Below are 27,339 nucleotides of genomic sequence, written 5' to 3' on the forward strand. Positions count from 1 at the left end.
CTTCTTTAACCAGTGCCTCCATTAATTTTCCTGGTACAGAAGTTAAACTCACAGGTCTATAATTACTTGTGTCAGCCTTTGATCCTCCTTTGTGAATTGGGGTCACATTTGCACATCTCCAGTCTATGGGTACCTCCCCTGAGTCCAAAGAAGCTCTCATAATTATGGCTAAGGATTTGCTTACTTCCTTTGCTGCCTCCTTTAATATAACTGTATAGATCCCATCCACTCCGGGTGCCTTTTTTATGTTTAACCTCAACGATTTCTCCTCCACTTTCCTCTGTTATTACAAAATCATCTAGCTCACTGCCAGAGTTTACTTCACCTCTGGCATGCCCCTCCCTGAATAACTCCTCATGAGTGAATGTAGATGCAAAATATTCATTTAGTTTGTTAGCCACCTGAGCAGGATCATCAACAGTTGAACCATCAATATCCAGTGGACCAATCTGATTCATCCTTTCCTTCTAGAGTTTACATAGGTAAAGAACTCTTTTCTGTTTTTCTTTGCATCCTTTGCCAAGGATTTCTCATAATCTACCTTTGCCTGCCTAATCTCTTTTATGACTTGATTACGACAAGCTTAAATCTATGAAAGGCTTCCATGTCACCCATTAATTTATATGTATCCCATGCATTTTTCTTCTCTGCCATATGTCTCATTAGTTCGTCTGACATCCATTTAGGCCTAATCTTCGAACAATATTTCTTAGTTGGTATGTAAAGCCTAGTAGCTTCCAAGATAAATTCTCTGAATACGTCCCATTTTGAATTTGCTGTTGGTAACATCATCAATTGGTCCCACTGTATAGAATTTAAATACTGTCTCAGACCATTGTAGTCACCTTTACGAAAGCAAAAATCCTTCCTTTTACCCCTGTGGTAGTTACCTCTGAGTAAATCTCACTTCAGCACACTGATCACTGCCACCTAGTGTTTCCTTTATCTGCAGATTCTTAATGCATGAAGAATCACTACTAATAATCAGATCAAGAGTATTACTCCCTCTAGTTGCTTCCTGAACATGCTGATATAGAAAACAATCATCCAATAAATCCACAAAAGTGGCCAACCCACAAATTCCAGTCAATATCTGGGAAATTAAAATCCCCCATAAGACTCTCTGATTCACTGGCCCACTATTTCCCTGTACAGTTTCTTATTATACTCATCAGAGTCATTAGGCCTATAGCACACTCCTACTCTCAATTTTGATCTCCCATGCTTATGTCACACCAAACTGACTCGATACTGCACTGTTCAGCGATGTCGACTGGCTTCACTTAATTGGATTTTGTGTTTCTTAATAGCATAACCCCCTCCTCCCTTCCTATCTTGTCTATCCTTTCTGTACACATTACACAGTACTTTATTTGGGGAGTACACAGTACTCCCCAAATTCCAGTTCTGCATTCCTTATATCTGTGTGACACCACATCTCTGATATCCCAACAATATCTGCCTTTGATGTTTTGAGCAATACCTCAAATTCATCAAATTTATTTACCAAACTCCTAGTATTGGTGTACACACGAGTATACATGCACCTCTTCCTATTCTTAGCTACCCTAACACAACCCATGTGTTTACTTGTATTGCAATGACTCCCAGCAGTCTCTGAAATACCCCACATCTTGTTTTCCAGGCTGCTGCTCATTCCAATAGAAGTGGTGCAAGAATCATTTTCACCTCTAACAGTGGCTACTGTTAATCTATTAGTCCTTGTATCCCCCCCAAACTAGCAGTTTTCTGACCCACCTAACACTGCCTCGATAGCATTAGCAAATATGCTTGCACCCTTTCTATTTAAGTGTATCCCATCCCTGTAGAAGCAGTCTCTCCTGTTAACAAGTACAGAGCAGGTTGAAAAAAAAATTCTACCCCTGAGCCTTGCACAATCTTTCCAGGGCCAAATTGATCAACAAGGCTCTCATCATATACTCCCTCTAATCGTATCTGGACAGAATTGCAGACACTTTCAAATCCAACCCTAATTCATGGCTTTTTTTTTCCAACAGTGACCTGTACTTGTTAAGTAATTTCGCCGGTCTCCTACTCTTAATATCATTAGTGCCAACATGTACAACAATATCACCTTTTGTGCCCTTAAAAAGATGATATCTGCTCTACAACTTCATCATCCTTTGCCCCTGGCAGACATACCCTGGTCCTGTTCCACCTATCCTTTTTACATACCATGTACCCCGTTTCCCCTGACAATAGAGTCACCACCAACTACTAGTTCCTGTGGGACCAGCGCATTCTGCCTTGGGGGTTACCGCTGTGTTGCGTGATGATCAAGTGCAAGCTCTGGCGTTGATGTGGGCAGCTGAGAGCCTGATGGGCCCTCAATTTAGATCCTTCGAGGGCATCCACCCTGTCCTTCAAGCTATCATATAGGCCCATAACAACGCTGAGTTGTCGCCTGATTTCCTTACACTCCTTACATCGTGCACACACAAAGACATCCTCCATTGCAATATCATGTCCTGTACCCGATTGCTCCACAAACATCAAGCAAGTAGTGCATTTTAAAAGGCTGTGATTCAGAAGGCAACTGCTCCCCTCAGTTCTCCCCACAGCACTCGCATTAACTTGAGCCTTTTGTTTTGCTGCTCTGGTCTGAGTCTAAATTTCGATTTAATTTCAATAAAATTTCAATTTCAATACAAAATTATAACCCTAAACTTGTATCCCAACACAATTATAACACTATATATATTTTTCAGTATTGAGTATTCTCTGCGAGTTCCATTTATATAACTTCCGTATCAAGTTATGTATTAATTAATTATGTTACGTTTGTAAAATCTAAGTCGTTATATGTATTTAGTTATAGAACACTTAAGCATTAATTAACTTCCAAAATCTTGCTGTCTCAATTCAGAAAAAACCAAGGATCTTGACTAGGTCTATAAGCTACTTATAGAAAATAATTTAATATAATAATTGGTCAATAAAGCGGCTAAAAAAACTTCTCGTTCAGCAGAGCTGCAAAACTTGTAACACATGGATTGGATATACCCTTACCGATACTAAGTAATAACCTACAAAATCTCTATCTAAGTTAAACTTTAAACTAAGTATCGTAACTAGGAATATAAAGCTACTCTAGAAAACAAGTTAATATGCCAATTTAAGCTAATAAAACAGAAAAAACTTCTCTATTTCCAGGAGCAGTAAAAACTTTGCCTGCACAAGGCTACTCTCGTTCCCAATGTTCCCTGAAGATAGGGCAGTTGTAGGATCCCTGTAATTATTTAATATTCTTTCTTGTGGAAATGACACTTCCTTTGATGTTGTGAAGGAGTTGTGCATTTCCAGTGTCTAGGGTTAGTGTTGCTATATCTTGTCATGGTAGCAAAATTGCATCTTGCCAAGTATAACCTAACTGTAGCATTAATCTGCCACATTAATTTCATGGTAAAGTTAGCAGTCCTTTCTCTACAAGAATTCTGGCCCTGGGAATTGTAATACATTCCAACAAGTTCTCTCAAAAATAGTAAGGCTGCTAGGACAGTACACAGACACATTTCGGGGGATGAGATGATGCAAACAAGAGAGCATTGATTCTAATCAAGGAAAGGTAACTGTAGAGTGGTTTTAAGGAATTTGCCTTTAGTCAAAAGAGTAATCAACTAGCATTATAGAGTCCAAGAGGTTATTTAGGTTTAGAGAGGGATTAGATACATATCTTGAAGTAGATAAAATATACTTCCCTATAGAGAAGTGGTTTTTATTTTATTTTTTCTTTATTTCTTACAGCTAATGCTACATAAGCTTTGCTTCTTGCATTTTTTATCATTTTAATAACAGTAATGAAAACCAAATCTCACTGATTGTAGAACTATTACTGATCACTATGCATCACAACTTCTTCAAATAATAATGTTTGTAACAGATTGCTGCTGGTAGTTCAGTGTGTGTAATGGTCTACAGTTATTCATCAGACAGCTGACAAGGCATTGATTTCCAAAATGTTTCATATGTAAAACTTAAGAACAATACTGCAGAAAATACTAGACACCATCCCAACAATTTAAACATCTTATCAGTCACGCTCCTAAATTAAACCATTAGTGACTGCATGAAGTTGGACAAAAGCATTTAAAAAATAATAAATAAAATAAATTTTTAGTTTTGTTAAATTGAAAATGGTGTTTTATTAATTAAGATTTATAAAATTTATTCCCTTTTCATTGTCTGAAATTTCTTGGAACTGTATATATATATATATATATATATATATATATATATATATATATATATATATTGTTCAGTCAACTTCTATCACATCCCTGTCACTTACTCTCCAGCTTTTCATTAGAAAAACACCCCTTGAAAAGGGGCAACCTTCAGAAAAATGCATATGCCAGATAAAAAAAAAATTAAAAAAAAAAAAAAAAACCCAAACACCATTGGTACAGAAATTATCCATAATTTATACTCTCATCCACCTTTCAGTGAATATGAGGTACGAAACATGACAGCTGGATGGTGTTTAGCATCATAGAAATACAAATGATACCCAGAATTGCCCTATTGGTATGTCTAACAATACAGCAATCGTAATTAATCATTATTGACAAATGGAAGAGAATTATTACACCTGTTAAGAACATAATCACTGTTATTATTCTCATATTAATAGAGAAGAATAATTACAAATCATTCATACTAAAATTATACCTGACTTAAAAAGAATTAAGAACTTTTTTTAACCAATTCTTCTATGTCGAAACAAAAGTCATTAACAAGTAAGTACGGATACAAGAACCAACTAACCTTGCCAAATGGTGTTTCCACTGATTTCTCTATTCTGTCTTCTAAAAAATCTGGATCATCTAGCCCTGATCCTCCAATAATTGCAATCTGAAAAACAATGGCACTTAAGAATGAAAATGGATTCAGAAAATAAAAGATGGAGAAGATGAAAAAATGCAACAAATGAATATTACATAGCATGACTTAAGATAAAAAAATGTTTTGTTAGTAATATGTTTCAATCATTATACCTAAGTTTAAATTTTAAACTTTGTCAACTGTGTAACACTTTAAGAAAACCATCTGATTGCAATGTCCAGGCCTCATCATCACTTTCAGACCCTGGAGCAACTGAACCTCGTTTGATAAATCCAGCACTGATCAGTATTGTAAACAAGTATTATCTCAAATGTATTTATTATAGACAAATTTTGTAGAAAAAAATAAGACTTACAATGTTTTTCAAGAAAACTAAGGGATATATCAACAAAAAAAAAAAACGTACTACTAGTATAGGAGATGATGCAAGTGTGATTGTCTTTTTAATAAGTGAAAACAGTTTTTGCATCAAGAATGTGACAATATAAAATCTGTTTAGCAGAAAGTAATGTTAGTGGAAAGAGTTTTGAAATGAGTATGTTTAAGGAGATCTCAATAATTAAAGGCAAAGGATCAATTTAAAAATGGAGTAGATTATAAAAGACTATAGCCTCTGGTAGGTTTTATCTAGTGGGATGATACATATAGGGTGTTTTTAAATTAAATGGGCAAATTACAGGAGCAGTTTTATGTATCAAACCAAGTAAAAAAAATTTACATAAAAATAATAAAAACAAAACAAAATAAAAACAACAAAAAAAAAACAATATGATAAAAACATAGCATAAACAAATTCATATAAACATAAAAAAAAAAACTTTTCCAACTCTAGCAAAAAAAAATATAAAAAGTCCTGATTAAATGCTGCATGAATTAATGGAAGATATTTCTCTAAATATCTGCTGGAACATGTGGTTCTAGCATAGTATCTCCCATCTATTTTAGTATGGTGGTTTATAAACATTAACTGTAATGTACCAGTAGAAATTAATTAGAAAGAGGTCTTGTGCCATGGCCAGCACAGTCCTCTGATTTGAATCCACTCAATTTCTTTTCTAGTGTATGAAAAGTCCGTAGAACACAAATAAAACTTTATTCACCCCAGTGATTTAATTCAGAACTTGCTTATATATATTTCTGAACATGTGCAATAGTCAAATATATGGTGTACTAGCAGGATGAAGACCAACTTTGAGCAGCTGCTGTGATTAGCAAATATGGTGAAAAGGTATTTTAGTATTACTAGTAGTAATGGCAAATGATGCAAGAAAGCAGGCTTATATAGCATCAGCCAAAAAAAAAAAAAAAAAAAAAAACACTTCAACCATCCAAATCCTCCAAGAATTTGTCAAGTTCTTCCTTGAATTTATCCAATGCATCCACTTCCATAACAAATAGAAGCACATTCCAACAATCAACCACACTCACTGGCTGAAGGCAAACTTGCGCAGATCGATCCTGCAACCAACCTTCCTCAACTTAAATTTATGTCCCCTCATGTGTGTAGTCTCGGCAACTGGAAGAAAACCATTAACATTCAGCTTACTCAATCTAGTCAAGGCTTTAAACACCTCAATGTCTCCCTGCAAGAACCTGGTCTCAAGACACTACAATTCACAGAATTGAAGCCTTTCTTGGTAAGAGCACCCATTCATTCCCTTCACCAATCTGGCTGCCCATCTCTGCACCCATTCCAGCAGATCTACATTCTTCCTAAAGTGAGGCCTCCAGACCTGGATACAGTATTCAAGATGCAGCCTAACCATGGCTTTATACATAAGGATAATCACCTGCTTATCAATGCTAGCAAAGTTTCTGTATATCACTGACAAAACTCCATGAGCTGTCCTGGCATCCTGTCAGCATGTCTGCACTGCTCAGAGAATCATGCCTGACTGTACAAATACCTCCCAGTCTTTTCATTCTCCACTATCCTGAGTGTAGTACCACACAGTTATTAAGTTACTCTGGGGTTACTGCTACCAATGTGCAGTACCATGCATTTGTCAATGTTAAACCTCCACTGCCATTTCTCAGCCCATCGATCCAATTTTTCCAGATCTTGTTGTAGTGGCTCACCCTGTTGACCATCCTGCCAACCTTTGTATCGTCTGCAAACTTAAACATTAAGCCTGATATACCATCATCAATATCAACTGATAAATATTGAAAACAACATTGGAACCCAGCACTGAACCCTGGGTAACTCCAATAATAACATTAGTCCAAGAAGAGAAGTGCCCACTGATAACTCTCGGCCTTCTTCCACTTAGTCATCCCTTTATTCATAGCAATAACTTTCCCTTAATGCCACATTTCTCCAGTTTGTACAGCAGTCTTTTATGTGCAACAGTATCAATAGCCTTCCTGAAATCTAAGTAAACAATGTCAAAATTATTTTTTGCATCCAATTTCTTGGTCACTGCATCATAGTAACCTATCGGATTAGTTAGACAAGACCAACCCCTTGACAAATCCATGCTGTGATTGCTATATAATTGCATGCCTGACCAACTTATCCTGTATTACTTCTTTAATCAGTAATTACATTATTTTCCCTGGAAAAGACATTAAGCTAACAGATATGTAATTACTCCTGTCACCTTTTGATCCTTCTTTATGTACTGAGGATATATTTGCACTTCTCCAGTCCATAGGGACCCCAAATCCAAGGGTGCTCTCATAATTATGGCTAAGGGATTAGTTACCTGCTTTGCTGCCTCCCTTAATATAAACGGATAGATTACATCTGTCCCAGGTGACTTTTTATGTCCATCCTCAATTTCTCCTCCACTTTCCTTTCAGTTATCACAAAGTCATTTAGGTCCTTATTAGAGTTTCATAAACTTTTAGCATTCCCTACAATAAAGAATGCTGCATGTGTGAATGTAGATGCAAAATACACTTAAATAGAAAGGGTGCAAGAATATTTGATGCTATCGAGGCAGTGTTAGGTGGGTCGGAAACCTGCTAGCTTGGGGGAGGGATACAAGGACTAATAGATTAACAGCAGCCACTGGCAGAGGTGAAAGTGATTCTTGCCTGCTTCTTTTGGAATGAGCAGAAGCCTGGAAAACAAGATGCAGGTTATTTCAGAGACTGCTGGGAGTCATTACGGTACAAGTAAACACATGGGTTGTGTTAGGGTAGCTAAGAATAGGAACAGGTGCATGTATACTTGCGTGTACACCAATGCTAGGAGTTTGGTAAATACATTTGATGAATTTGAGGTAATGCTCACAACATCAAAGGCAGATATTGTTGGGATATCAGAGACATGGTGTCACACAGATATAAGGAATGCAGAACTGGAATTTGGGGAGTACAATGTGTACAGGAAGGATAGACAAGATAGGAAGGGAGGAGGGGTTATACTATTAGTTAAGAAATACATAAAATCCAAGGAAGTGAAGCCAGTAGACATTGCTGGATAGTGCAGTGTCGAGTCAGTTTGGTGTGACATAAGCATTGGGAGATCAAAATTGAGAGTAGGAGTGTGTTATAGGCCTAATGACTCTGATGACTATAATAAGGAACTGTACAGGGAAATACAGTGGGCCAGTAAATCAGAGAGTCTTTATAATGGGGGATTTCAATTTCCCAGATATTGACTGGAATTTGTGGATTGGTCTCTCACACACTAGCAAGGCTTTTGTGGATTGGTCTCTCACACACTAGCAAGGCTTTTGTGGATTTATTGGATTGTTTTCTCCATCAGCATGTTCGGGAGGCAACTAGAGGGAGTAATACTCTTGCTCTGATTATCTATAGTGATTCTTCATGCATTAAGAATCTGCAGATAAAGGAACCACTAGGTGGCAGTGATCACAGTGTGCTGAAGTGGGATTTACTCAAAGAGGTAACTACCATCAGGGGTAAAGGGAAGGGTTTTTGTTTTCGTAAAGGTGACTACGGTGGTCTGAGACAGTATTTAAATTCTGTATGGTGGGACCAACTGATGATGTTACCAACAGCAAATTGAAAATGGGAAGCATTCAAAGAATTAACCTCGCAAGCTACTAGGCTTTACATACCAACTAAGAAATATTGTTCAAGGTTTAGGCCCAAATGGAGGTCAGACGAACTAATTAGACATGTGACAGAGAAAAAAAATGCATGGGATACATATAAATTAATGGGTGACATGGAAGTCTATGACAGATATAAGCTGGTCTGTAACCAAGTCACAAAGGAGATTAGGCAGGCAAAGGAAGATTATTTTTTGGCTGATGCTGCATAAGCTTGCTTTCTTGCATCAAATGCCTCTACTAATGCTAATTATGAGAAATCTTTGGCAAAGGATGCAAAATAAAACAACAAAGAATTCTTTACCTATGTAAACTCTAGAAGGAAAAGGATGAATCACATTGGTCCACTGGATATTGATGGTTCAACTGTTGATGATCCTGCTCAGGTGGCTAACAAACTAAATGAGTATTTTGCATCTACATTCACCCATGAGGAGTTATTCAGGGAGAGGAATGCCAGAGGTGAGTTAAATTCTGGCAGTGAGCTGAATGATTTTGTAATAACTGAGAGGAAAGTGGAGGAGAAATTGTTGAAGATAAACATAAAAAAGGCACCCGGGGTGGACAGGATCTATCCAGTTATATTAAAGGAGACATCAAAGGAAGTAAGCAAACCCTTAGCCATAATTATGAGAGCTTCTTTGGACTCAGGGGAGGTACCCATGGACTGGAGATGTGCAAATGTGACCCCCAATTAACAAAGCAGGATCAAAGGGCCACACAAGTAATTATAGACCTGTTAGTTTAACTTCTGTTCCAGGAAAATTAATGGAGACACTGGTTAAAGAAGCACTGCAGGATCATCTAAACAAGGCTTCAGTTATAGCTCAGACACAGCATGGTTTTGTTAAGAGAAAGTCTTGCTTGACCAACTTGATTGGATACCATGATGCAGTCACAAAAGAACTGAATGCAGGGATTAACTTTGATATCATATATTTGGATCTTAGAAAGGCTTTTGATACTGTTGCACATGGAAGACTGCTGCACAAATTGGAGCAGTGTGGCATTGGAGGCAAATTGCTGCTATGGATAAAGGGATGGTTGAGTGGGAGAAGACAGAGAGTGGTAATCAATGGACACTGCTCATCGTGGACTAATGTTATTAGTGGAGTCCCTCAGGGTTCAGTATTGGATCCATTGTTGTTTTCTATATTTATAAATGATATTGATGATGGTATATCAAGCTTAATGTCCAAGTTTGCAGACGATACGAACGTTGGCAGGGTTGTTAAGGACCCTAATGCAACAGGATCTAGAAAAGTTGAGCAGATGGGCTGAGAGTGGCAAATGAAGTTTAACATTGACAAATGTAAAGTACTACATATGGGAAGCAGCAACCCCAGAGTGATGTATCAACTCTGTGGTACTACACTGACAGTGGTAGAGAACGAAAAGGACCTGGGGGCAATTGTGCAGGCAGATATGAAGTTTTCTGAACAGTGCAGACGGTCTGCAAGAGTACAGGAAACCCTTGATTAGTGCTGTTAATGAATCCTTGAAATATACTGCACATATTAAAACCGCACTAATCAAACTTAAGAAACAATGGGAATAATTATAATGAATCCTTGAAAATTATGAAATTGTAAAAACATTTTTTCTTACTCAATACGTACCTATAATGTACTGCATAGTTCTTAAATTATTAAGGAATAAATTTAAAAAAAGATAGTATGATTTAAATTTTATTTTTTCAAAAAAACTTATCTAACTTCAATTAAACAGTGGTACTTTTCTTCCTTTCCTCTATGATTTTGCGATAACAATCAATTCGCTTATCTAACCCTCGACGAACGTTCATGCTTCTCTCTGCATCTGGATCAATCTCTAGTATGAGTTCTTTTGCTCTTTAAAGTGTATTAAATAGTTCAAATTTTTTGAATGAAATTTCTTTGGGAGCAAGTTGCTTTTCTTCTGCTTCATTTTCGTCTTCTTCCTCGTATGCATGTTGATGCTCAATTTCAAGATCGTCGTTACTTAGGTCTTTTGAATGCAATTCCAATAATTCTCTAACGTTTTCTGAATCTACTTCCTCAAAGCCGAGGTCTTTTCCAATTGTAGTAATTTCATCAATAACTTTGTTGACAGGATTAATGAAACCACAAAAATCATTTGCGCATTCAGGCAAAAGATTCTGCCAGACTGCTCTCATGCAGCTGTTCGTCATTTCTCCCACGATTTGTGTATGTTCTCAACTGCTTCTTTAATATCGTAATATTAAAGAAGTTTAATATGTATATATAAAGTGCTTTAGCATCATAATACACAGCAATTTCTGAATAAACAGAAATTATGATGCTAAAGCACTTTATATATACATAGTCCAAATCTGTTCGCAGCTTGAGGCTCTAGCCCTAAATGCGCCTTAGAAGTTTAATATTAATAAAAAAAGAATAAAAGAATATGAGTTACCAGAGCACATTTCAATTTCAGAGTGGTATGGGGTGCTGCTGTAGAGCGTGTTGGAGACGATTCCCATTCATTTAAGTTAGAAGACCCTGGTGAGTGCGTGTCACTTATTTGCCGCTTCAGGCGCCGTTGTGAGTTGCCAAGCACCGCAAGAAAAAAACAGCGCACTAATCAAATTTGATAACGCATATATCAAGGGGTTAGTATCAAAAAAAAATTTGCGCACTAATTAAAACCGCATTGTTCAAAACCGCATTAATCAAGGGTTTCCTGTAGCTCATAGTGTCTTGTCAATGATATACAGGAATTTTTCTAGCAGGAATAAGGAGGTGATTATCCCCTTATATAAGGCAATGGTCAGGCCACACTTTGAGTATTGTATACAGGTCTGTAGGCCTCATTTTAAGAAGGATGTAGAGCTGTTGGAATGAGTACAGAGAAGGGCAACAAGATTAGTGAATGGAACAAAGGGTTGCTCTTACGAAGAAAGGCTTAAATTTTGCAAATTACAGTGTCTGGAGACTAGGCACCTGCGAGGTGATCTGATTGAGGTGTATAAAGCCTTGAATGGTTTGAGCATGCTCAATGCTGATGGAATACTTCCTCTTTCTCAGAATAATCATTTGAGAGGGCATAAATTCAGATTGAGGAAAGACAGATGTAGGATAGATGTGCGGAAGTTTGCCTTTGGCCAGCGGGTGGTTGGTTGGTGGAACAGACTTCCATTCTTTGTTGTGGAAGTTGATAGCCTAAATAAATTTAAGGCTGAGCTGGACAGGTACTTTTAACGAATGGATGGGTGAAATGGGAGTGTGTGTTTTTTTTTTTTTTTTTTTTTTTTTGGCTGATGCTGCATAAGCTTGCTTTCTTGCATCATATGCCTCTGCTAATGCTAAAATACCTATTCAATTTGACTGCAACTTGAGCAGGGTCATCAACAGTTAACCATTAACATCAAATGGCCCAATGTGATTCAAATCCTTCCTTCTACTGTTAACATGAGCATAAAAGTCTTTGCTGGTTTTTCTTTGCATCCCTTGCCAGAGACTTCTCATCCTCTTGTTTCTCTAACATGTTGCTCTGGAAAACAGTCATCCAAGTAATCCAGAAAGTCTTGCTAGTGTTTTGAGTGACCAACTCACTAATTCTAGTCAACGTCTGGAAAGTTAAAATCCCCCATTATAAGACTGATTTGCTGGCCTACTCTATTTTCCCGTATAGCTGTTTGGTATATGAATCACAATGATTAGGCCTATAACACACTCCTCTCCATTTTGTTTTTCCAGTGCTTATATCACACAAACTGACTCAACATTACACTCGTCACCCATGTCAACTGGATGCACTGCCTTATATTTAATAGCATTAGCATAAGCATATGATGCAAGAAAGCAAGCTTACATAGCATCAGCCAAAATAAAAAAAAAAAAAAAACCCCTTATTTCACCCATCCACTTGCTCCAAATGTTTGTCAAGTTCTGCCTTGAATCTATTTAAGTTAACAACTTCTATAACGGCAGATGGAAGTTTGTTCCAGCAATCAACCACCCGCTGGCTGGTTGATTGCTGGACAGGTACTTGGAAAGAACGGAGGGGTGAAATGGGAGCGTGTTTTTTTTTTTTTTGGTTGATGCTGCATAAGCTTGCTTTCTTGCATCATATGCCTCTACTAATGCTAATATCACTATATTCCGTTTTTCTGTCAAAAGAAAGAAGAAATAATTAGGAGGGAAAAAAATCTTCTGTGTCTGGATTTGGGTATGTAATCTGAAGCAATAAAAACATGCCTGAAACTATTTTATTCATCACAACATTTTTCCAGCCATTATTTGTTAGCAGACAAATAATGGCTGGAAAAACAAAGGCAGACATCTGCACATCTATCCTTCCTCAATTTGAATTTATGCCCTGTCAAGTGATTATTCTGAGCAAGAGGAAGAATCCCATCAGCATTGAGCATGCTCAACCATTCAAGGCTTTATACACTTCAATCAGATCACCACGCAGATGGCTAGTCTCCATACACTGTAATTTGCAAAATTTAAGCCTTTCTTCATAAGAGCAACCCTTTGTTCCATTCACTAATCTCATTGCCCTTCTCTGTACTCGTTCCAACAGCTCTACATCCTTCTTGAAATGAGGCCTCCAGACCTGTATACAGTACTCTAGGTGTGGCCTGACCATTGCCTTATACAACGGAATAATCAGCTCCTTATCCCTGCTAGAAAAATTCCTGTATATCATTGACAAGACACCATAAGCTACTCTTGAAGATGTCTGCACTGCTCAGACATCTTAACTTCATATCTGCCTGCACAATTACCCCCAGGTCCTTTTCATTTTCTACCACTGTCAGTGTAGTCCCACAGAATTCATACATTACTCTGGGATTACAGCTTCCTCTATATAATACTTTACACTTGTCAATGTTAAACTTCATTTGCCACCTCTCACCCATCTGCTCAACTTTTCTAGATCCTGTTACACCACAGCAGTGTACTGTCATTACCGTCATTAACAACTCTGCCAAAATTACACCGGCAGAATTACTTAACAAGTACAGGTCACTGTTGAACAAAAGCCGTGAATTAGGGTTGAATTTGAAAGTGTCTGCAATTCTGCCCAGACACGATAGGAGGGAGTATATGATGAGAGCCTTGTCAATCAATTCGGCCCTGGAGGGATTGTGCAAGGCTCAAGGGGTAGAATTTTTTTCAGCCTGGACTGTACTTGTTAACAGGAGAGATTGCTTCTACAGGGATGGGATACACTTAAATAGAAAGGGTGCAAGAATTTTTGCTGATGCTGTCGAGGCAGTGTTAGGTGGGTCGGAAAACTGCTAGCTTGGGGGAGACAAAGACCAATAGATTGACAGTAGCCACTGGCAGAGGTGAAAGAGATTCTTGCACTGCTTCTATTAGAATGAGCAGAAGCCTGAAGAACAAGATGCATGATATTTCAGAGACTGCTAGGAGCCATTGCAGTACAAGTAAACACATGGGTTGTGTTAGGGTAGCTAAGAATAGAAACAGGTGCAGGTATACTTGCGTGTACACCAATGCTAGGAGTTTAGTAAATAAATTTGATGAATTTGAGGTATTGCTCAAAACATCAAAGGCAGATATTGTTGGGATATCAGAGATGTGGTGTCACACAGATATAAGGGATGCAGAACTGCAATTTGGGGAGTACAACGTCTACAGAAAGGATAGACAGGATAGGAAGGGGGGAGGGGTTATGCTATTAGTTAAGAAACACATAAAAACCAAGGAAGTGAAGCCAGTCGACATGGCTGGACAGTGCAGTGTTGAGTCAGTTTGGTGTGACAATCATTGGGAGACAAAATTGAGAGTAGGAGTGTGCTATAGGCCTAATGACTCTGATGACTATAATAAGGAACTGTACAGGGAAATAGAGTGGGCCAGTAAATCAGAGAGTCTTATAATGGGAAATTTTAATTTCCCAGATATTGACTGGAATTTGGGGGCTGGTTACTCACACACTAGCAAGGCTTTTGTGGATTTATTGGATGATTGTTTTCTACATCAGCATGTTCGGGAGGCAACTAGAGGGAGTAATACTCTTGATTTGATTATCAGCAGTGATTCTTCATGCATTAAGAATCTGCAGATAAAGGAACCACTAGGTGGCAATGATCACAGTGTGCTGAAGTGGGATTTACTCAAAGAGGTAACTACCATTAGAGGTAAAGGGAAGGGTTATTGCTTCCGTAAAGGCAACTACGATGGACTGAGACAGTATTTAAATTCTATACAGTGGGACCAACTGATGATGTTACCGACAGCAAATTCAAAATGGGAAGCATTCAAAGAACTTATCTTGGAAGCTACTAGGCTTTATATACCAACTAAGAAATATTGTTCAAGGTTTAGGCCAAAATGGATGTCAGATGAACTAATGAGGCATATGGCAGAGAAGAAAAATGCATGGGATACTTACAAATTAACACATGACACAGAAGCCTATGATAGATACAAGTTGATATGCAACCAAGTTACAAAGGAGGTTAGGCAGGCGAAGGCAGATTACGAGAAATCTTTGGCAAGGGATGCAAAGAAAAACAGCAAAGAGTTCTTTACTTATGTAAACTCTAGAAGGAAGGGGATGAATCCGATTGGTCCACTTGATATTGATGGCTCAACTGTTGATGATCCTGCTCAGGTAGCTAACAAACTAAATGAATATTTTGCATCAATATTCACACATGAGGAGTTATTCAGCAAGGGGAATGCCAGAGGTGTATTCAACTCTAGCAGTAAGCTACAGAATCTTGAAATAACTGGGAGTAAAGTAGAGGAGAAACTGTTGAAGATAAACACAAGAAAGGCACCCGGGGTGGATGGGATCTATCCAGTTATATTAAAGGGGGCAGCAAAGGAAGTAAACAAACCCTTAGCCATAATTATGAGAGCTTCCTTGAACTCAGGGGAGGTAACCATAGACTGGAAATGTGCAAATGTGACCCCAATTCACAAAGGAGGATCAAAGGCTGACACAAGTAATTATAGACCTGTGAGCTTAACTTCTGTTCCAGGAAAATTAATGGAGGCACTGGTTAAAGAAGCACTGCAGGATCATTTAGACAAGACTTCAGTTATAGCTCAGACACAGCATGGTTTTGTTAAGGGGAAGTCTTGCCTGACCAACTTGATTGGATACTATGATGCAGTCACAAAGGAACTGGATGCAGGGAATAACTTTGATATTATATACTTGGATCTTAGAAAGGCCTTTGATACTGTTGCACATGGAAGACTGCTACACAAATTGGAGCAGTGCGACATTGGAGGCAAATTGCTGCTATGGATAAAGGGGTGGTTGAGAGGGAGAAGACAGAGTGGTAATCAATGGACACTGCTCATCGTGGACTAATGTTATTAGTGGAGTCCCTCAGGGCTCAGTGTTGGGTCCATTATTGTTTTCTGTATTTATAAATGATATTGAAGATGGTATATCAAGCTTAATGTCCAAGTTTGCAGATGATACAAAGGTTGGCAGGGTTGTCAAGGACACTACTGACACTATGCTGCTGCAACAGGATCTGGAAAGGTTGAGCAGATGGGCTGAGAGGTGGCAAATGAAGTTTAACATTGACAAATGTAAAGTACTACACATGGGAAACAGCAACCCCAGAGCAACGTATCAACTCTGTGGTACTACACTGACAGTGGTAGAGAATGAAAGGGACTTGGGGGTAATTGTGCAGGCAGATATGAAGTTCTCTGAGCAGTGCAGACAGGCTGCAAGAGTAACTCATGGAGTATTGTCAATGATATACAGGAATTTTTCCAGCAGGGATAAGGAGGTGATTATTCCATTGTATAAGGCAATGGTCAGGCCACACCTAGAGTACTGTATACAGGTCTGGAGGCCTCATTTCAAGAAGGATGTAGAGCTGCTGGAACGAGTACAGAGAAGGGCAACAAGATTAGTGAATGGAACAAAGGGGTGCTCTTACGAAGAAAGGCTTAAGTTTTGCAAATTACAGTGTCTGGAGACTAGGCACCAGCGAGGTGATCTGATTATAAAGCCTTGAATGGTTTGAGCATGCTCAATGCTGATGGGATTCTTCCTCTTGCTCAGAATAATCACCTGAGAGGGCATAAATTCAAATTGAGGAAAGACAGATGTAGGATAGACGTGCGGAAATTTGCCTTTAGCCATCGGGTGGTTGGTTGGTGGAACAGACTTCCATCCCTTGTAGTGGAGGTTGATAGCCTAAATAAGTTTAAGGCTCAGCTGGACAGGTATTTTGAACGAACAGAGGGGTGAAGTGGAAGCGGTTTTTTTTTTTTTTTTTTGGCTGATGCTGCATAAGCTTGCTTTCTTGCATCAAATGCCTCTACTAATGCCAACCTTTGTATCGTCTGCAAACTTGGACATTAAGTCTGATATACCATCATCAATATCATTTATAAATACAGAAAACAACAATGGACCCAACGCTGAACCTTGAGGGAAGCCACTAAAAACATTAGTCTATGAAGGACAGTGTCCATTGATTAAAACTCTGTCCTCCCACTCAACCATCCCTTTATCCATTGCAGCAATTTGCCTCCAATGCCACACTGCTCCAATTTGTGCAGCAGCCTTCCATGTGCAGCAGTATCAGAGGCTTTTCTAAAGTCCAAATATATGATATCAAAGTTATTCTTTGCATCCAGTTCCTTTGTGACTACATCATAGTATCCTATATCCAATCAAATTAATCCGACAAGACTTCTCCTTAACAAACCCATGCTGTGTCCAAGCTATAACTGAGGTCTTGTCTAGATGATCCTGCAATCTTCTTTAACCAGCCTCCATTAATTTCCCTGGAACAGAAGTTAAACTAACAGGTCTGTAATTACCTGTGTCTCTCTTTGATCATCCTTTGGGGTCAAAGGGAGACGCTGGATTGGGGTCACGTTTGCACATCTCCAGTCTATGGGTACCTCCCCTGAGTCCATGGAAACTCATGATTATGGCTAAGGGTTTGTTTACTTCCTTTGATGCCTCCTTTAATATAACTGGATAGATTCCATCCACCTCAGGTGCCTTTCTTGTGTTTATCTTCAACAATTGCTCCTCCACTTTACTCTCGGTTCAAGATTATCTAGCTTACTGCCCGAGTTGAATACACCTCTGGCATTCCCCTCCCTGAATAACTCCTCATGTGTGAATGTCGATGCATCAACAGTTGAACCATCGACATCAAGTGGACCAATCCGATTCATCCCCTTCCTTCTAGAGTTTACATAAGTAAAGAACTTTGCTGTTTTTCTTTGCATTCTCTGCCAAAGATTTCTCATAATCTGCCTTCGCCTGCCTAACCTCCTTTGTAACTTGGTTACAGACCAGCTTATATCTATCAAAGGCTTCTGTGTCACATGTTAATTCATATGTATCCCATGCATTTTTTTTCTCTGTCACATGTCTAATTAGTTCATCTGACATCCATTTAGGCTAAATCTTGAACAATATTTATTTGTTGGTATGAAAAGCCTAGTAGCTTTCGAGATTAATTCTCTGAATGCTTCCCATTTTGAATTCACCGTTAGTAACATCATCAGTTGGTTCCACCATATAAAATTTAAATGCTGTCTCAGAAAAAACTCTTCCCTTTATCCCACAGTCCTGAAGTGGGATTTACTTCTGAGTAAATCCCACTTCAGGACTGTGATCACTGCCACCTAGTGGTTCCTTTATCTGCAGATTCTTGATGTATGAAGAATCACTACTGATTATCAGATCAAGAGTATTACTCCCTCTAGTTGCCTCCTGAACATGCTGCTGTAGAAAACCATCCAATAAATCCACAAAAGTCTTGCTAGTGTGAGTGACCAACCCACAAATTCCAGTCAATATCCAGGAAATTAAAATTCCCCATAAGACATTCTGATTTATTGGCCCACTATTTCTCTGCACAATTGCTCATTGTATTCATCAGATTCATCAGGCCTATTACACACACCTACCCTCATTTTTCCTTTCCCAGTGCTTATTTCACACCAAACAGACTCAACACTGCATTGCCCACCAACATCAATTGGATGCACTTCCTTAGATTTTATGTGTTTCTTAACTAACAGCATAACCCCTCCTCCCTTCCTGTCCTGTCTATTCTTTCTGTACACATTGTACTCCTCAAATTCCAGTTCTGCACTGCTTATGTCTGCGTGACACCATGTCTCTGATATCCCAGCAATATCTGCCTTTGATATCCTGACTTAACATTCTTTTTTAACTAAGAGCATAAGACCCCCACCTCTCCTGCCCTGTCTGTATACATTTTACTCCCCATAATCAAATTCAGCATCACTTATGTCTGAGTGACACGTCTCCGCTATTCCTACAATGTCTGTATTCAACAACTTAATCACTACCTCAAATTCAAATTTCTTGACAATGCTCCTAGTATTAGTGTGCTTGCAAGTATACATGCATGTGTTGTTTCTCTTAGTAATTCTAACACAGTCCATGTATTTATTTGTTCCATGACGACCCAAAGCAAGGTCTGAATTCCCACACAATGAGATACCAGATATTGCACTACTTCGAATAAATAACGCTTCTCTAGTAGAGGAGATTACTGTTATTTATTCTTAGTGGCACCACCACCCAGACGAGTTTCGGAGTTTGCTGGCTCACTCATCAGTGGGTGGGCAGGTACCCTGATAATGCAGACATGCCAAATGGTGATGATAATAATAAGATAATAATATTTTGAAGGCTAAATGCACACGGCATAATAATATGTTATGGGTGAAATTAACTATATAATATCGGTGTAAATACACCATAGTTTACCCATAAATTTAACTACTTAAGTAGTGTAATGGCATCGTTTGATATCTCATATTATGGCTACCTTCACAATGAGATAACAGGTATTGCACTACTTTGAATAAATAATGCTTCTCTAGTAGAGGAAACTACTGTCATTTATTTAAAGTAGTGCAATACCTGGTATCTCGTTGTGAAGGTAACCACAATATGAGATAAAATCAAACGGTGCTGTTTCACTACTTATGTCGTTAAATTTATTGGTAAACCACGGTTTATTTACACTGATATTATATAACTAAGTTGTTTACATACACACCCTCCCTTTGGACCCTCTCCACAGGAAAAGGTCAGTTGCAATCCTTACATCAGTTCAGTCTTTTGCTACAGTTTACAGTAATCTATTTTTTGTGCCATTTTATCTGAGCTGATGTCAAGGCATTATTTATAACCAAAAGAGCATATAGAGCCTACCTGATAAGGTACTTAATCCACAACATAGGAGGGAACAATTTTCAGCCAAATTGGAATGTCTTGGCTGCTAACCATAATCTTGTTATTGCTTGGGACAGTATTGCATCAAGTGTAATAATCAACTGCTTCAGAAAGAGTGTCTTTGGAGAGAATATCATCAAAAAACATGGTATAGCAGACAAATGTGATAGCAACATTGAGGGTTGGGGGAATTTGAAGGAGCATATGGATTCTGATGGCAAATGCGAAGAATTTGTGAAGGTGGATGATGAAGTTTCTACCACAGGCAACACAACACCAGAGGAGCTGCTGCTGAGCACCAACCAAACCGACGATGTTTTTGTTATCAGCGACAGCGAAAGTGAAGCAAACACTGCCATCTAAAAAAGATGCCCAAAATGTATTGAGTATAATAGAGAATGTGTTGGCCTGTAGTAACGTTGATAAAAAAAACTATTGCATTTAATGTCTATGCTGTAGTTAAAAATGCATATAGGATAAAAACTCTGCAAAGAACATTGGATTCTTTCTTTAAATTACATTAATTTATCAAAAAGTTAATGGTTGCATGTCTCCTTTTATATTAAGATTAATTCTTTTTATCAAGATACTAAAATATTGTATATATCAAAATACATACAGTGCAATATTTTCATTTCTGTTAATTGCTTTTCTCTTAGTTTATCTTACAAATAAAAAAAATCTTTAAAAAGTGTTATTCCTATTACTGTATTGTTAGGTGCTCTTACAAAGAAAGGCTTAAGTTCTGAAAACTGCAGCATCTGGAGACTAGGTTATCTGAGAAGTATAAGGCTTTGAATAGTTTGAGCAAGTGAGGGGGGGGACAAATTCAAATTGAGGAACAACGGTTGCAGAAGTGTCTCCTCAGATGTGCAGAAATTTCCCTTTAGCCAGAGAGTGGTTGATTGCTGGAACAACTGGAACAAACTTGCATCTGTTGTTGTGGAAGTTGAGAGATTAAATAAATTCAAGGAAGAACTGGACAAATGTTTGGAGCAAATGGATAGGTGAATGGGAAGTGGGTTTTTTTTTTTTTTTTTGCCGATTTTGTATAAGCTTGCTTTCTTATATCATATGTCACCACTAATGCTAAATCAAGATTGCATTGTATTTCTTTCTGATAAAATGTTTTTCACCATCACATGAAAGTTCTTTCTCCCAGCAATGCAAGCACGTTAAGCAGTATTATTCAAGTATCATGATCCTGGATATTGCTGCTACCGATGAGAAGAAAACAACCCTCATGCTGTTTCGGAAAGAGTATAATATCATTATAGCAATTAAGAAACATTGTTGCAAGATGGGAAAATTTCATGTATTTGTATTATACTACTTCTACTACTACATGAAAATTTCATGTAGTAGTATAAGGAAGCCTATGGCTTATGCTGCAAGCCAAAAAAAAAAAAAAAAAGTAAAATAATAATAAAAAAAATAAATAAATACAAACAGAAAAGGTATGTATGTAGCTTTCCTCCTCCTGTAGATAACTAACCAGTTGACCTTTGAATTTCCCCAAACTGTCAGCCTCTACCACCCATGTAGATAACTTATTCCAGCAATTAACTCTCTGGCTAAAATAAAACTTCCTGCAATCCAGTCTAAGGATCATTTATAACCATGAACATTTTGTCCTCATTCATTTTACTATTGCCTCTCAGAGCCTTGAGCACATCAATCAAGTCTCCTCTAAGGTGCGCAGTTTCCAAGCCGTGCAACTCACATATTTGAAGTCTTTTTCTCATATGTATGCCCTTTTGCCAATCTCACCAGGCTAGTTACCTGTCTTTGGACCCTTTCAAGAATGTCTTTTTTTTTTTTTTAGGTGCACACTTTTTTTTAACACAGTATTCCAAGTGTTGTCTTATAGCCTTATATATTGGGATCATGATGTCCTTATATCTACTAGCAAATGTTTGATAAATCGTTGTTAGGACACTATGGGCCTTCCCTGCAAAGTGTCTACAATGCTTAGAGAATTTGTCTGACCGTATTGTAACTTCCAAGTCCCTTTCTCTTCCACTACTGACCTTAGTTCAACTCCAAGTGTATATGTTATTTGGGAGTTGCTGTTCCCCGGGGGTAAGACTTCACACTTTGCTGGAATAAAGCAAAGGTGCCACTTTTCTGACCATCCCTGATGTCTATCTAGGTCAGTCTGAAGAAGCTCTGCTTGGCAGTCATCATAACCCAGGGGCTCACATCTGGTGAGTATGGGCTTAGCACACCCAGGATCCTCAGCTGGATATCATATCTATCTCTCTCTCTCTCTCTCTCTCTCTCTCTCTCTCTCTCTCTCTCTCTCTCTCTCTCTCTCTCTCTCATTCAGAAATTTTTTTTTTTTTTTTTTTTGGTCTGGTGCAGTATAAGCCTCAGGCTTCCTTGCACCATATGGCTAATAATAATAAATAATAATCATTAACTACTCTACCAATCTTTACATCATCTGCAAATTTAGACATCACAACATCAATTCCTTCATTGATGTAATTTAAAAAAAATTAAAAATACAACAGTAGTCCCAATACTGATCCCTGAGGAACCACATTTCTTGCATTAGCATTAGTAGAGGCATACGATGCAAGAAAGCAAGCTTATACAGTATCACCGAAAAAAAAAAAAAAAAAAAACCTTCCCATTTCACTGATCCATTCATTTCAAATGTTGGTCTAGTTCTGCCTTGAATTTATTTCAGTTAACTTCCACAACAGATGGAAGTTTGTTCCAGCAATCAACTACCTGCTGGCTAAAGGCACATTACCACACATCTATTCTACAACTGTCTTTCCTCAGTTTGAATCTATGCTCCTTCAGGTATGTAATATGAGCAAAAGGAAGAATCCCATCAGCATTGAGCCTGCTCAATCCATTCAAGGCCTTATACACCTCAATCAGATCACCTCGCAGGTGCCTATTCTCCATAAGCTGCAATTTGCAGAACTTAAGATTTTCTTCATAAGAGCACTCACTCCCTTTGTTCCCTTCAACAATTTTGTTGCCCTTCTCTGTACCCTGCCCACCCACCGATGATATGCCAATAGCTTTGAAAAACGGTGCCGTCTGGGTGGTGGTACTCACTGAAAATAAGTAACAATAGTCTTCTCTATTAGTGAAGCGTTACTTATTTGAGGTAGTGCAATACCATGGCAACTTGTGAAGGAAGAGCACAATATGAGATACAGAGCAAATGATGCCTCCCACACTACCACACTTCCATAACCATAGTAGTTTCTTAAGAGTTATCTGTGGTGTATCTACACTGATATTGTATACAGGGTGTCTCAAAAATATTGGTACAAACGTTTAAGGGAGGTAGGTAACATCTAAAGGAATGTGAATCGCATAGGAACCCATGTATCGGTACACGGCGCTGTTCATCAGTTTGCGAGAGGGAAAATTTCTGGTTTACTCATTCAAGCAGTAGTCGTCGCACAAAGAGCATGCATCGATATACGAACTGTGAGCTGGCAAACACGCACCTAGTGTATGGATTAACAGAGGGTCCACACTGTGGGCACCCCCATGCAGCACAACATCGCTTCGCAATAAATGTGAGCAGGTATGGTCGGTAACTGCTTAGTCGGCCCATACCTGTTACCATCCCGCATGAACTCCGCTAAATATTGGATCTTTCTTGAACAAGTTCTACCAGGTTACTTGATGATGTTCCAGCAAATGTGAGACGCAACATTTGGTTTCAACATGACGGGGCTCCTGCCCATTATGGAAGGTGTGTTATTGACCATTTGAACAGGCATTTTGGGCATCGATGGATTGGCCGTGGTGTACCCGTTGTCCGGCCCCCCACGCTCACCTGATTTATCGAGCCTTGATTTCTTTCTGTGGGGAGCCCTCAAATCTATCGTGTATGAATCGCCTGTGGAGACGGAAATGGATCTCGTGGCGAGACTTGTCTGTGCTGCTGCTACTGTCAAAGAAACTCCAGGTGTGTTCGACTGTGTCCGCCAATCCATGCTGCGTCGGTGTCATGCATGCATTGCATCTCATGGTGGAACCTTTGAGTATCTGTTGTAACATTATGAAATGCATCCATCTCATACTCCATTGTTAATATTAAGTCAAATAAATGTTTGCCACTAATTACTGTCTTGTGTCATTTCTGCTTCTTGTGCCTCTGCTACTACTTTCCCGTGACGCTTCCGGTTATGGGTTCCTATGCAATTCACATTCCTTTAGATGTTACCTACCTCCTCTAAACATTTGTACCAATATTTTTGAGACACCCCTGTAGATATTAAACTCTTAACGTATTATGCCTTCTGCATTTAGTTATTTTTAAAGTATCAGAACCATTGTACATGTCTGTATATCACGTTGGAATGTACCATAATAAACACATATGTGAAGTTGTTTGTACATGCGATATTATGATATATGCTGACAAAGTTCTCTGTACAGTGCAACCAGGTGGCACGGAAGGCCCATGGTGACCTGTCCTTTATTTATGGCATAATTTCTTGTTCAGGTGGATAGGTATAATCCATTCTTTAAATCCATTCTCATATTATTCTTTATAATCCATTCTTGGAACACAACACCAACCAGGCTATGGAGGACACAATTAGACCTTTTCCTGTACAGGCATACCTTGCTACTATGGCAGATTAGTTTCAAGACCACCACTGTAAAGCAAATATTACCTGAAAGCAAATTATAGCCTGTTTTTCACTTGCCAATGCATATAAAAGCCTAAAAACATATTTACACTGTCATTTATATTAAGTGCGCAATAGTGCTAGGCCTAAATAAAAAAAAAAAAAAAACAATGCAAAAGTAAAAAAAAAAAAAAAAAGGTACAGTACTGTATTGCTAACCTTAAAATATTTTCATCTTTTGCTTATGATGAATGAACATTTCAGAAGTAATTAGGGAAGGAAGGAGATAGTGGAGCTTCATCATCTGAGCCTTCAACGAATCTTATTCTCTTTGTTAGTGGAGAGTCTTGCCTTGATGGATATTGAATGGTAGGGCTACTGGCTGTTGATGGTTGACTGGTAGGGTGGCTGTGGCACTTTCTTAAAATAAGATAACAAATAAGTTTGCCTCGTTAACTGATGCTTCCTTTTGCAAAGGATTTCTCTGTAGCATGCTATACCATTTGATAGTATTTTACCCACTGTAGAACTTCTTTCAAAATTGGCATCATTCCTCTCAAAGCCTGCCACTACTGTATAAAGTAAGTCAATGTAGTGTTCTAAATCCTTCACTGTCATTTCAACAACACCCACTGGATATTTGTCAGGAGTAGATTCCATCTCAAGAAGTAACCTTCTTTGCTTGTCTACCAAAAGCAAGTCCTCATCTGTTAAAGGCCATGAGATACGAGCAATTCAGCCACAGCTTCAGGCTCTACTTACCTGCCTTACTTCTATAACCATCCACTTTATTATTTTCCATGGAACAGAAGTTAAGCTAACAAGCCTGTAATTACTTGTTTCACTCTTTAACCACCACCTTTGTGAATTGGAGATACATTAGCAGACCCCCAGTCCACAGGGGCCTCCCATGAATCCAAAAATACTCTCAATTATTATTATTATTAGAATATGATGCAAGGAAGTTAAGCCTTATGTTGCACCGGCCAAAATATATATATATATATTTCTGAATTACCCTGGGAGAGAGAGAATGATGATACCCAGCTCAGGACTCTGGGTGTGCCAAACCCATACTCGCCAGACATGAGCCCCTGGGGTTTGGCTAAAGGTTTACCACCTTCACTGCCACCCTTAATATAAGTGAATAGATCCCACCTCAGGGGGCAATTTTATGCTTAACTAATAATGCTTTAAAACATATAATTTTCAATGTTTTAAAACAAAAATATTAACTGCACACAACCTTCCCCATGTCACTGTTCTTCCAATAGTATATGTCCCAAAACACTTTTAAACAGGTTACTGTTTAATATTTAATATACAATTTAGATGTGCATCAGGCTATTCCACTGTAATTTTATTATTATCATTAGCCATATGGTGCAAGGAAGCCAGAGGCTTTTGCTGCACCAGCCAAAAGAAAATTTCTCAGTTCTCCTGAGAAAGAGAGAGTGAGTAGAAGGGAATCACCAAGAAAAAGAAGAATGATGATATCCACTTCAGAACCCTGGGTGTGCCAAGCACATACTCCCCATATGTGAGCCCATGGGGTTAACTTAACGCACTGACAGCAACTCCTTCCTCAAGTTGTAAAAACACTTGGGCTTAGCATGGGTTTGGCACACCCAGGATCCTGAGCGGGATATCATCATTCTTCTCTTCTTGGTGATTCCCTTCTACTGTTGACTCACTCACTTACTTACTTACTCACTCACTCTCTCTCTCTCTCAGGGTAACTTGGGGATTTTTTTTTTTTTTGGCTGGTGCAGCATAAGCCTCAGACTTCCTTGCACCATATAGCTAATAATATTAATAACAATAATAATAATAATAATAATAATTAATTAACACGAGTTTTCAACTACCTGATCTCATTCTGCATTTTCCAAAATCATAAATAAACTGATGTAATTTTTCGACTCATTTCAAGCTAAAGAATAAAAGATGATTGGGCTCTCGTTTAATCAGGTCTTGCTTGTTGGCAAATTTGTCGAAAGCAAGTCCTAATTAAATAAGAGCCAAAATACAGTAATCAAAATCGCATTCACTAGCTTTGGAATCTGGGATAGATCTTACCTTAATAGCTTCATTCCCTGACATCACTCTATTTACAGTGTAAGCAGAAAGTAAATTATGCGACCTAATGTATTTAATTTTACAAGCTACAGTATTTATAAAACACCATCACCCAATCAACACACTAGGGGGAAAGCATGAGTTTATAACACAACCATGCCAGCGGCCACCTGGTTGTAACAATATAGAACTTATTTCACAAATAATGCAGAATATTGATTAAACAAAAGTTTCTCGTAGCTAAATTCGCTAATAGTCAGTGGCGACACTATCACACCGGCAGGTCTGCCACTGCAGATGGAAAGAGAGGGAGAGGGGACCGAGAGGACCGCAAGATTGTGGAGTTTTAGGAGCATCAGCGACTAAGGTGATGGTTCTCCGTGTATGTTGTCTGTAAATTGCGTGTTCTGAGGTCGATTTTCTGTTTGCTGGACGAAAAACTATGGTACCATCGCATGAGAACGACTAACTAAACCACGTTGTGAAAAAAAAAAAAAAAAAAAAGCCCATAAAAATTCCTCCCGTTATCGACGGGACTCAAACTCAGGTCTTTTCCACCC

General features: G+C 38.4%; 1 protein-coding gene across 1 annotated transcript in view; it reads right to left on the bottom strand.

Moving 5' to 3' along the window:
* Mtap (Methylthioadenosine phosphorylase) overlaps positions 1–26,900 on the bottom strand; it is an 84,304-nt gene extending 57,404 nt beyond the window's left edge. The window contains exons 1-2 of the mRNA XM_090382965.1: positions 26,780–26,900; positions 4,786–4,872 (exon numbers count right to left, since the gene is read on the bottom strand). Of these exons, the coding sequence (XP_090239091.1) occupies positions 4,786–4,872; positions 26,780–26,803 (111 nt within the window). The 5' untranslated portion in view covers positions 26,804–26,900. The remainder of the gene's footprint in view (positions 1–4,785; positions 4,873–26,779) is intronic.
* Between the last annotated feature and the right edge of the window lie 439 nt (positions 26,901–27,339).

The sequence above is a fragment of the Mastigoproctus giganteus genome, chromosome 1, assembly GCF_048544385.1.
Source record: "Mastigoproctus giganteus isolate SK-2022 chromosome 1, ASM4854438v1, whole genome shotgun sequence".
Lineage (NCBI taxonomy): Eukaryota > Metazoa > Arthropoda > Arachnida > Uropygi > Thelyphonidae > Mastigoproctus > Mastigoproctus giganteus.